We start from the raw sequence: 12,776 nt of genomic DNA, 5'->3' as shown, positions 1-12,776 counted from the left end.
AAAGCTGATAATCATATATGACTGCATTGTACAAATGCAGTATGTACGCTGTATGCCTGGCCCAATTATGCCTGATTCCCCTTTTCTCTTGTAGCATTAGTAAAAGTGTGACTGAATATGACTGTTGGTTTGGAAAGGTGTTGGGAGAAGGCATCGTCAGCCTGCCTACAAAACAGTTACTGGCTAAGGAGCATCAAGAGCCTGACAGTGAAAAGCATAAGGTATGTGGCTTTCTCCAATGAAAGCTTTATTCACGTGCAAACAAAAACACAGTCTAGGTTCTTGAGTGGACACAAGACTTCTCTGAACTATTTGAGTGTTAACAGCATTGTACGATTATCCTACACTTCAGCTAAAAATCTAAAAACGTAAACCAGAGTCCTTCAACCTAGAATTGAAGACTTAAAGTCTTTTACAGTGTCAAACACCTTTAGAAAACATCTCATTTTGGTTTTGTGTACTCCTGAACAAGGACACATACACATTACAAGGGATATATTTTTCCTTTCACTTCTTGAAGGTATTCAGATATATAATTTTGCTTGCATGTGCAATTGATGAGGATACACAGAACTGTACTATTAATAAGTTGGTTTATTTCCTGAGTTATCATATGTCAAAGCAGATAATTCGAAGTTGTGCACAGCATTACAAGTGAAACCCTGTAGCACTGGGTCGTTTCTTTGATGATTCTGTTTATATTAAAATGCCAAAATGATTATGTAATGAACTGGATTACATTGAAAATCTCACTTGGAATCCTGATACAGAAATATCCATAAGCCAAGAAGTTGCTATCGATTCACTGTTTATAGAAACATTCAGAACACATCCCTACTTCTCTGAGGATAGAAAAGGGGGAGAAGTGGAGGTTAAGTATCTGAAATTCCAGATTGCTTTCATTGTATCTGATAATGCCCTTATTTCTTGCTTCCCCTGGTGCTTATAGCTTGTCTACATGCATTTTTTTCATATTTTTTTTTCCCAAAAGAATGGGTTATTGGTTAATTTTGAGATTTGAAGAAGAAAAAAAAAACCTGTAGTGCACATCTTTTCAGATATTGAATCTAGTTTAATTCAAATTCCATAAGCATATTACTTCTATCAAGAAAGTCCACAGGGAAAATCACATTACACATAATATAATAAGAACAGAATTTTTTTTCATAAAACAAACTCGAATAACAGTTTCATTTTTGTATCATTGTAATATCAGTGAACAGCAGCTGAACATGAGACTGATACAAATAAAAAACAAAACCAATTCATTCCTCATCAATATTCTCCATAGTTTATAAACAAGTAAGATATGTGTAAGAAAAACCTCCAAAAGCATCATTTGAAATGTGATATTAAAACTTTCTAATGAGTCCAGGAGGATAGGACCTAACAAGAACCTGTTTGCTGTGACTGAGTATGGATTCTGTAAATAGGCTTTCCAGTGCAGAACAATACAATGTATTTTTAATTTGTGTCTAATTTCAAAATTTCCCATAGGTTTGTCTTTCTCTTTCAGAAACTGTAACTTTTGTTTTGGGTAAAATTAATAAACTGTAACTTGGAGATTTTACCTTGAATGGTTACTGTGCCATTTCATCCTGTATTACTCAATCAAATAGTTAAAAGTGATAAAAAAAAATCAAGGAAGAAACATGACTCATCTATGGACAGCAGATAGCTCAGAGCTCTATTTAAACTGTCTTTTTTGTTGTTGTTGTTCTTTTAAAGCCTTAGAAACTCTACTGAAAGGAATAAAGATAATAAAGCATTTTTCCATTAAACAACAGTGTCTCGAGTCACTGGGTAACTACCTTCTGTGCAAAAGGAAAATGGACCTATGAGATTTTAAGAAAAGGAAAACTCGGCTTCTTTTCCTTAATAACAAAAATTCATGTTTTGCAATCATGGTTTATGCTGGGTGAAAAAGGCAACTGTTTAAGCCTCATGCACAAAGGAAAATTCAATTTTTGGTTCTTCTAGTACCTTTCAGATTAATAGAAATACTAAGCTTTTAAAGAGCTTAAACACATACCATTTTTAGAGAAAGAAATCAGAGAAGAAAACATTTCAAATCTGTCTCTGAAATAAAACAGTCGGAAGCAGGCAATTATCATTTTATTTATTTTTATGGAGGAGAGGCAGTCACTTTGGATCAACAGGCAGAATATTAAACACAGTGGACGTTAGAGCAGTAACATACTTCATCACCTCCTGTTACTGTATCATCCTTTCTTTATCTCATATATGTCACTGCACCTTAAAGAGTTTCCTTGACCCTGTAATATATTCATGATAGTGACTGTTCTGCTTGTCTTTTCATCTTTCCTGGCTGTGCATCTTCAGGTTAAACAATGCACTGGTTAAGAAGCAGTTGGCTACAAGGGCTGGATCCAGTGAGGAAAAGGAGAACCTGAAATCCTACAAAAACTCCCACTTCAGAAAGAGTAGTCTCACACTTAATCATCCATCCAGTCCTAACTACCATAAATTCCCAGGCATCTTTTCTGTGAGGCACCTTAAGTTTTGTAACTGTAAGAAATAAGTAGTTTTAACAATTGTGCTACACAAGCAAATCAACCACCTCCTTTCCGGATCTTAATTTGATCATAGGTAGGTGGCTGCTTACTCTCGAAAGATTTGAATAAGAAAGCAGACCAGAAAAAGAAAAGATTCGGAAGGACTGTTTTCAATATCAGATTGATTTATTTCTTTTCCTTTTTCATTTTTTTTTTGGTGTAACCTTAGAGACCTCCGGGTTTCAGGGCTCTGTTTATTTTCTTTTTTTGTCTTCATATCTTGTTCCTCTAAAACTTCTGTGTCACTGAGCTATGAAAAAGTTCAAATCAATGGTACTTATTTACACCAGCTAACACTGCCTCCGTGAGTACTCCCCAGCGTAAGTGGAAGAAGGCTTATTTCCTTTAGAGCCCCAATGCTCAGTAGGAGTTAATCTTCTGAACGGCTTTGTAAGTCTGATACCAAGGGTTAGTTCCAAATCCTGCCTACAAGATAGGCTGGAGACCCCAGGAATAGAAGCTGCACATGAGGTTCTCACACTGATTTCATGTGGGAGTACGGAGGCTCAACAAACATTTCAAATACATGTGTATTTGAGGGACTGGGCTAGCGCACTGGACTGCTGAGGACAACATGTGTCTCTGTGGGTATGCCAAGCTGGGATGTGATGTCAGAGCACATGTGGGGGTTAGGGTGGCCACTTTCCCTTTGACATCAAGTATATAGGACCCTACCCTGAGGCTACAGACAGTGGTCTTCAAAGCATTGAGTTAGATCAGGCATTTCACTGGCAAATGACATACCAGCTGTTTCTGCCACCATGATTGTTTCATCCAGCTTCCTACCTACTGAATCAGTCAGGGAATGTAAGACCTTATTTAAGTTCCTACTGTAGGCTGCAGCAAACACATCCTATTCTTCTCTTCCTCTTGAAGCTAGGCTCCTGTAGAGTAACAACTCATGCTTTAAGGACTAAGAAGAGCAGGAGTGGGCTCACAGCACTCAGTAGTGTGCTCCTCCAGTATGAACATCCTCATTTCTGCTTTCTCCCATAATACTTCGTTTTCTTCCATTCTTATCCCACCTTACAGAACGATGAATGATGAGAAAAGGGTAGGAACATGGGTAACCATAGGACAAATACACAGGAAGTTTGTGAACACTTCCTTTGAAATAAGAGAGCCTCAGGTTTATCAAGATACCGTCAGCTACGTGAGGCTGAGAGGCTACTTGGAGCAGACTGCCACCATGCCAGTGTGCCACTGCTCTGAAGAATTACAAAGGTGGAGTTTTACCTTACTACCTGTGCCTGGAACATAAGTTCAAGCTAAAAATTACAAAGAAATAAAAAAGTTATTTCCAGCAAGTTTCAAAAGCCTAGTATTTATTAGACCCACATCAACACTGTTAGCTAATACAATTGGATAACGTAACTAAAATAAACTACTAGCACTGTTTTACATTTTTCTTCTAATTTTATGCTTATTTAAAACAATAATCATGTAGTTTTAGAAGAAAATATTTTGGTGATTCTGAAGGAGATTTAACACTGTTCTTAACAGTTTACTTACTTACGGTGTTACAGTAGATAAATCATTGATCTTCTGAAGTAGTAAGTTTTCTAACATAATTAAATGATAAACAGCTTATCATACTGAGATACAGTCATACAATCACACAGTATCTTTTCCTTTTTATATTTCTCTGAAAAAAAAACCAAACAAAAAACAAAAACCAAACTTTCTGAAGCAGACATCTATGAGTTTATTTTAAATTTTCACAACTTACACAAAAATTGTATTAAGGGAGGACTTTTCTCACAAAACTTTGTTGAAATAAAATTGGAAACATAAATGGGAGCACCCGTGTACGTATTTTTATGCATCATAAATGCAAACGCTGCTGTTATTATCCCAAAGCTAATCAGCTCTGAAGTCATATTTTAGCAATATCTGGCTGCAGAATTGTATAGTAACAATAATGATGCATTCTACATATATTTGAGCACTAGATTGCATAGTGCACCTTATCTGGGCTCTTGGTTCGTCCAGCTCTAATAGGGAAAATGGACTGAGCACTTCTGAACCTATTGCCATATTGCATCATAGACCTGTGAGTTGCATTAAACACAAAATACTGTTCCCAGCTTTGGTAAAATCAGAAGTTGAATGTTCTGGAAAACTGTACTGCACTCAATATGATCCACTTTTATATGCTAAAATTCTATTAAATTCTCCCAATCTTCTTTAAAGTCATACATATGTTTTTAATTATTATTTTTTGGTTGATTTCTTACCTTGTACTCATAATTTTCATTAGATTTCAGAAACTTTCTAAAATTGTGTTTTTCAAAGAAGGAAAAAAACCAGAAGGCAGTGAAAAAGAGTGAGAATATGCCATACTTGAGTAGAAAATCATAATAGATTTTTTTCTGCATTGTCAGAAATCTCCTTGTAACCAACTTAAACCAGTTCAATGTCCAAAAAGCAGTTCTAAAACATAAATATCTCCTGTCACAGCCTGTCATCTACAGAAACTCAGGAAATGCAACGATTAACATCAGTGAAGACAGCTCTATTTCATATATACATACTTTCTGTTTTAGATACAAGACCCACAATAAGAATAAATGTTTAACTGAAACTTCTAGTTTTGTTATTGGTATCAAATTGCCAAATAAGTTGATTAACCTTGTGCTGTTTTCTATGTGTGCTGCAGTCTAGCTGTCATACAGTCATAAAAAGATTGAAAACAACATGCAGCTTGTATTAAAAACGAGGGTTAACTTCAGTCATGTTTGAGAAAAAAAAAACACAAAACATTACTGTAAAATGTACCCATTTTCTTAACAATCTCAGGACTGTAAGAACAGAATGAGGTAAATCTGCTTAACCTCATGAAGATTTCTATACTCAAGGAAAAAAATGAAACCTTGGCCCCTCTTTGGGGCTTTCATTGGATTTTAAAAGATTAACTCTTTCATTTTAAATAGCATATTGGATTTTGAGCTTTCATTTACTTAAAAAGGAATTATTTTCTGCATTACAACTTGTAACATTTGTATCAGTATCAAGATTTTAAGATGTTTTAATTGTAATTCATCATACTTGAGCATTACTTCCTTTCATATCTGTTTAAATCATATCCATAGAAGTCCTCATGTGGAGATGCTAGAAGTATCTTTGTAAAATGGAATCTCCATTTTCTTTAGGAGAAACTCTTCACCCCTGGATTGTAATATTTATGTTTCAAAGTGTATGCCATTTCAATAATTGCCGAACACACAGCAGCTTCACCTGTCACCCTTCACTGGCCTGAAAGGGTGTGGGAATGGACAGACTTCCAGTTGCTACAACCAGTTTTACAATGCTCTTGGACTTCTCTTTTATTTCACCATGTGCCTGTACATGTTTCCAGGATAACACACACCTTTATCTAAAATCAAAAATGAAGAGTGTTTACTTAGACTATCAAGAACACATCACCCTTTATGGATTTCAAGACTTTACATTTTCAGAATTAATATATCAAACCTTATTCCCTTTGATTTTAAAGATTTGCCACCTCAGTGATGTGAAGTTATTACCTTCTGCTAACAAAGCATAGCCCTGACCAGTTGTAAAGGGATCTAATATGTGCAAGTTGTGAAACAAGTTGATTTGGAAAGAGTCACAAATATTTGGAAGGTGTATGGAAAAATGAAATGTCCCAGTGCTGTTGGATCTGTTCCTATAATCAAGGAACTTTTCATATTTTCTCCATGGTCCATGCTACTCTGTATGTGGATAAAAGCCATGTTTATTTATTTTCAGCAGGTATAAAAGGAGATAAATACACTGATATTATAACTTAAAAGACAGATTAATTGGAACACGTACCTCATTTCTTTTGAGGAAGAAACAGTAGTAGATAAATAACACCATATTTCATGCTAGAACGCACCGCCATTCAAGAGACTTATATTTTGTTATGGAAAACCATCCTGCAGTTTCTAGGTTACCAACTGAAAATTAATGAGTGCGGCTGGTGAGCTAAGTCTGAGTAGAGGTTTATATGCTACAGGCTGATGATTTTTTTCTAGAGATCAAATAGCTCAAAAATCACTGCTCCTCGTGGTATTGCCTATTACACTAGAGATCAAGAGCTGAACAAGCATGAAGTTCATTCCTTTTCTGATAAATGCAATAGAGAGATCTGACTAATGCTCTTCTTTTTTTTTTTTTTCTGTTTGCCATGAACAGCTGAGGGTTTTCACAGTCTGCCTGCACTTAGCAACTCCTAAATAAGTGGGTGCCACAGGCTGTATGCATGCTATACATTATTGCAGGCTGTATGCATGCTATAAATTATTGCTATAGAGAGCACTTCAAAAGATTTCTCACCTCAGGTAATTACAGCTCCTCTTCCAGCACAGTCTTGTCAGTTTAGAACTGACTTGATTAGAAATGTGTTTCCTATTCCCCATAAGGATTTCTATTCACTTGTGAAATTAAGTATTTTCTCAAAATGCTTTTGACATTACCAAAACAGACTTTTGACAAAAAGAAAGGGAGCAGCTCTTGTTGCAGTCTAACAAACTTCTTTGGTTTGTCGATATGTTTCCGAGCTTTATTTGCTAGCTTTAGGGGGGAAAAAAAGATAAAAAAATTATAGGCTCTTTACATGTGAGGACCTGCAATCAGAGTCCACCACAGAAAGCAGAGCCTGAACATTTATTCATTCAGTAAGGCTGAAAACTCCATGTTATAAGACATTCTTCTTTCTTATACCTCTACATCAGTAGGCAAATTTTATTGCAATAGACCACACTTATAGATAATTTAAACTATTACTAATAAAATGTAGCCATTTAAAAAATGGGGCTACTCAAGTACCTTAGCACTATTTTATGATTTATTACCAGGTTCCTTCAATTTCTCCTTTTGTACACCAAGTGGCTTCAAGATCAAAAGTACTAGCATGCATCTATCCATAATAATTAAGAGGTATTATTAACTACATTTAGCAATTCTGTGTGTTGTTTGTTTATATTTATAGGGATGAATGTATCCTTAGTAAAGGTTTTTAAACAAACAAACAAACAAAAACAGTCATAGATACAGCTATAAATTTTTCAAATTTCCTCAGAACTGGAATGAAAACAATCATCTTACATTAACTTTAACACTTCATAATGTGCTAATGCTAACTTCTGTTTGGGCCAGTTGTACCTGGCTACCACTGAAGATATGTTGTTGCCCTCTTGCTCTTCTCAGGTCACTGGCTGAAAACAGATTACTCCTCTCAGGTCAGGAGCAAACAAATTACCCATGTGCCTTGCACATGAGGACAACCGAGACTTGAACAGAGGCCAGTAGGCAGTAGGGCCCCTGGGCCTGTCTAGAACCCCTTGTAGTCTCTAGGCAGGCAGCTCTACCACGTGTGCCAAAAGAGTGCTTTCCTTCTGGCAGAACCACTAGGAGCTGCCCAAAGTTGTCTCAGTGGAGAATCACTCAGGTTATTGACAGGCACATGCCAGGAATCAAAGCAATTCCACAAAATCAATTTTCTGGCAAACTGTTGGCCTAGTGCCTGCCTGGTTCTCTTGATGCTTTCCTGAGGAATGATTTTGGATGCTGTACAAATACACATCACAATGGTATCATCTGCTGTTCTGGAGTGGCACTAATGGCAAATGCCACTAGGCACAGAATACCTTTGTGCTTCAGGTGCCCAGTTTTCTTTAACTGTGTTCCAGTATGCTGCGAAGTTGTATCCTTATCTTCAGCTTTCAGAGTGCTTGTGCTTACTGTCTGTGAGAAATAGGTTCCGAAGAGGTCAGCTTTGCTGTTGTTGATAGGATTCTTGAGGTTTGCCCTGGAGTTCATTTTCTGTCTGTTGCTACTAAATGAAATTTCATAGATATTTATAAATACATGAATCAAGAGAATAGTTGCACTATGCAATGAAATACTTAGTAAAACTCCTTTACATGGCCAACCTGTTCAGTATACATTTTTTGAAATGGCATCTACATTTTCACTAACGAGGCAATATTCAGGCACTGCAGAGGAAGACAATATCTCCTATGAGAGCTGGGAACCTTTATGCAGGCAATGGAAAGTGTGCACTATATAGATCTCATGTTGTTATCCAAACACAGCTAAAGCACTAGCTTTAGGATTCAGATTCTGTAAGTATATGGATACTGGGTCCGCAAAGGAGTTCTGATAACAATCCTATTTTGCCTTTTTCCATCTTTGGGGCAATGTAAAATATAAAAGTATCAAATGACTGATATTCAAGTCATGGAGGAAATCCACAGTTGGAAATGGCATAAAAAATGCAGAAGATACTGAAAATGTAATCTAAGGAATTTTAAAGAAAATAAATAATTTTAGGGCAAGTCACGTGTGTATAAAAATAAAAATAACTGGCCAGTTCCACAAAAGGCATATATTTGGCAAAGGTTCCTTGATCAACAATTATACCAGCATTATATCCTTTTGTATCACATTTTGCACATAACATTTGTAGACTTGAATTTTTCCCAAAGCAAAAATGTCAACGAAAATTTTATTAAATTAGAGTGTGAATGAAGCTTCCTTGATGGGTACAGCTCAGGGAGCACCACAGGTATAGCTCCCTGACAGCATGGGAGAGCAGTTTTTCATTTTATTTCATCAAAATATTCTCTGTAGGGAGCCACTCTATTCCTTAGTATGGCAGCACTGTGAGAAGGAGAAGAGGTAGTGAATGAGACAGAAAAAGAGAGGAAAAATAAATAAAGTTGATTGTGGTAGGGTAAAAGGGTTTCATTCAAGCGGATCACAAAGCCTTTTTATTCAGCAGCTGTTCACTGAGGTGTAGAAAGCTGAAAGTCTGCAAAGTCTCTTAGTCTGTAAAATGGTTGGAGAAAAGCTGGACATACTGTATCAGTAAATGTTTAATCAAAAGCAGAAGTTTCTTTTGTACTTTTTAATACATATATATAGATGCGTATATATAAAACAACCTGACAGAACTTTTCCAGTTAAATTATAGTACATAAAACTGATTGTTTAATTGGAATAGAGTCTATACGACTTGTCCTTGATATGCTTCCTTGACCTGTCCTGAGAAACAATTAATGAAAATAATTCCTCTGGCAATCATGGCAATCAGTTTCATACTGGGAACAGAATGGAAGGCCTGCTCATATGACAGCAAGAGCTAATTTTTCTCCCCACATTTTCAGACATTTCAGGGCATCGTGAGAAATACATAAATATTTGTTATCACCTACAAAAATCTAAATATTCAGGATAGATAAAACTCGTTCCCCACCTACAGGTATGCCTTCCAACTTTTATTTGCTCATTACCAATTACAAACACACCTACTACAGTTGACTTTTGAAAGTCGTCTTCCAAAGACAGAAAGTTTCCATTGAGATGTACTCATCCTTTCAAAGTAAACTGATGCTTGACACATGATCATACAAGGTACAATGTGCATCTAAATCAGAAATCTGAGAAGGAAACAGAGAAAATCAAAGGAAGGCTGACCAGAGAGACAAGACCAGAGCTCAGCTTCTGTACCATGTCTGGCCCAGTCATGGAACAGATCACCAGCCAGGGAGGCAGCCCATGTTTATTTACTTGAAGAACAGTTTTCTTGTTTTTTAAAGTTATGCTTGCAGGCACTGTTACTTAATTAATTTGCAAATGATAAAACTTCTGAGCAGTCCTAAAGTCGAGACTTTGCTGCTCACACGAACACTTGCAGCTCATAGGGACATTCAGGAGAAGTATGCCCACATTATTAAAAGATGAATTTATGCCCCATGAGTTTAAAAAAATTAAGGTATGTAATATGTAACTTTATCTTTGTACATCAAATTCTCAACAAACAGCATCAGCTTGCCTCCAGAATCTATTGGAGCCTGACTCAAAGCCACCTGGCCCTCTATGGCATTCAGTGAACTTGTTTGGCTCTGAAGGCAATGCCTGCAGTGCTTATGCTGCTTGTTTAACTGGCAACATTTCACTGAATCCAGCTGGAGTCAGTGGGCTACAACAAGGACCTGAACATGTCACCAGCGAGGATGGGCTGACCTGCCGAAGGGGATGGGTAGGAAGACCCTGATGTCGAATGCACATCGTGACGTGACGGAGCCCCATGACAGGGCCTTCTCTGGTCATGCAAAAACCTTCACACCAACACAGTTTCATTTGTTTCAACCACTTTCTTACAACACAAATGTTTGCCCTTCCCCCCCCGCCCCCACCCCCCACCACCTCCGTCCTAAACCTATTGACAGAAGGAATGGCAAAATAAATAAATAAAGACTTAGCCTCTGCCTCAGGGAAGCTGTCTCTTCAAGTTCCCATCTTCATGGTGGCTGGGCTGGAGCTGGTAGGCCTCAGTGTTCATGGCAATTGTGAGTGTGGAGGGTGCACACTGCTCCCTGGCCCTGGCGGCAGGCTCCAGGCTTCACTGTCTCTCTTGGCCAGCCGCCCCAGCTGTCATTGCACGAGGCCCGAGCCGTAGCTGAAGGTGTAGCTGCTGGCCAGCGACAGGGACTGCTGGTGCTCTTCACCCTGCTCCGAGGGGTAGCTGGGAAACGTCTGCGCCCGGGACACCTTCGTTGAGCCCAGGTTGTGACCTGCAGGGAGTATGAAAGATGTGTCAGAGAGGCTCACCAAGGCTCAGTGCTCTGGTCTGAGGCACCATGCAAGCCAGGAGTGGGCCATCCCAGCACAAAGTCGTGGTGCTCTGTGTGTCTTCTGCTGCTCCTGGTGGTGCCACGGTGCCCTGGGAGCAGACCGATCCCACTGGGGCTGGAAAGTTTTGCCAGCACCTGAAGCATGTGCAGGCAACAGATGACCAGATGAGGCAGGAGAAGGAGATTTCCAAACCCAACACATATATAATTTAGGCTCAGATTTTATTTTCAAGTTGCAGAATATAATATCTATTATACTCTATAATCCTCACATATTTCTTAGTTAAAGCTGATGGAGAGCTAATGCACTTATTTATCTGGTACCTTGCTGAAATGGTAGAAGTTAAATAGAGATGGAAGATGGTCATATAGCAGAATACTAGTTGAGAAAAGGCTATGTGAGATCTTTTCTCAGTTAGGCTTGAAAATTTCACATAATCATGGCTTATTTGCTCACAGTCAGAGAGATGGAGAATCGTTTGTGAAAAGACATTAAAGAACAAATGTCACAACTTATACTATTACTCCTATGACTTGATTCTGTACCCTGTTCAAAATTCCCTCTTGAAATTGAGATTGAATTAGTAGTTAAACGTTACATTCCACAGGATGAATTCTCATGCAAAGTATATTCTCCATATTTTGGAAATGTATATTTAAGTTTCTATTCAAAATAGTTTAAGAAATTGCTTTCTAAAACACTCTTTAAAAAATGTTTTGCACGTAGGAAAACAAAACACTATTTTTCTGTTGAACACAGTGCTAGTACAGAATAGCTTTTACACACTTGAACACTGAAGAATCCAGCTCATGTTGAAAGGTTTCAAAACAACTAGCAATTTTCTAGAATGCCTTAGTAGTTCTGGTATTAAGAATACTGTTGACCAGTGTTGGCAATAGTTTGTCATATCTACAGCATCTGGAAAAGTTTGCCTAAAACAAGTTAATAACTGCCTCATGAGAAAAAAATCACAGTTCCTCTAAAGATGAGTCTATCTGAGCAATGATAGGATCAGGAGAGAAATAAAAACTAAATTATAAACAGAATAAAACAAGCATCTCAGTAACACAGGAGACAAATAAAACAAAAGACTTAATTCTCTATGGCATGCTAATGGTCATAAAATCCCTTTCATAATATGGCCAAGCAAAACAAATTTTGTATACGTATTTTTTCTGTTCACTCACTGGGTAGACATCTGCTATCAAAACTTGACTGGTATACGAAGTTTAAACATTTCTGCTTCAAGAAGCTTTCTCATCATACTGTATTAAAACGTATGGTCTATGTGGGGTCTGACCTGCAAAGCCAAAGCATTGAAGATCCTGTTAATACAGTGACAGTAGTCTTAAATGCTGTGTTTTGAGGATTTTTTAGCTATGGCATTAAGTAAAAGCCTTCATACTTGAGAGTTGCAGCAAAATTCCTGTCAGCTTTTTATTTTCAAATTTAATACAAACCGAAACATACAAAGTAGCATAATCATAGGTTTTAACCTTGGGAATCAAATCTGGCATTTTTCCTTCTATGGAAGTAAACTCATGCTTCCTTTTACCAGAATCTACAATCATA

At 37.4% G+C, this 12,776-nt stretch overlaps 1 protein-coding gene across 1 annotated transcript in view; it reads right to left on the bottom strand.

Moving 5' to 3' along the window:
- Positions 1–10,795: 10,795 nt before the first annotated feature.
- DOK6 (docking protein 6) overlaps positions 10,796–12,776 on the bottom strand; it is a 238,195-nt gene continuing 236,214 nt past the window's right edge. Inside the window, exon 8 of the mRNA XM_065752981.1 lies at positions 10,796–11,143. Coding sequence (XP_065609053.1) covers positions 11,004–11,143 — 140 coding nt within the window. The 3' untranslated portion in view covers positions 10,796–11,003. The remainder of the gene's footprint in view (positions 11,144–12,776) is intronic.

The sequence above is a fragment of the Cyrtonyx montezumae genome, unplaced genomic scaffold (genome assembly GCF_038088225.1).
Source record: "Cyrtonyx montezumae isolate F1298 unplaced genomic scaffold, pur_monq_1.0 scaffold_8, whole genome shotgun sequence".
NCBI classification, from domain to species: domain Eukaryota; kingdom Metazoa; phylum Chordata; class Aves; order Galliformes; family Odontophoridae; genus Cyrtonyx; species Cyrtonyx montezumae.
Note: the sequence above shows the minus strand (reverse complement) of the source record. Positions and strands in the feature narration are given on the sequence as shown.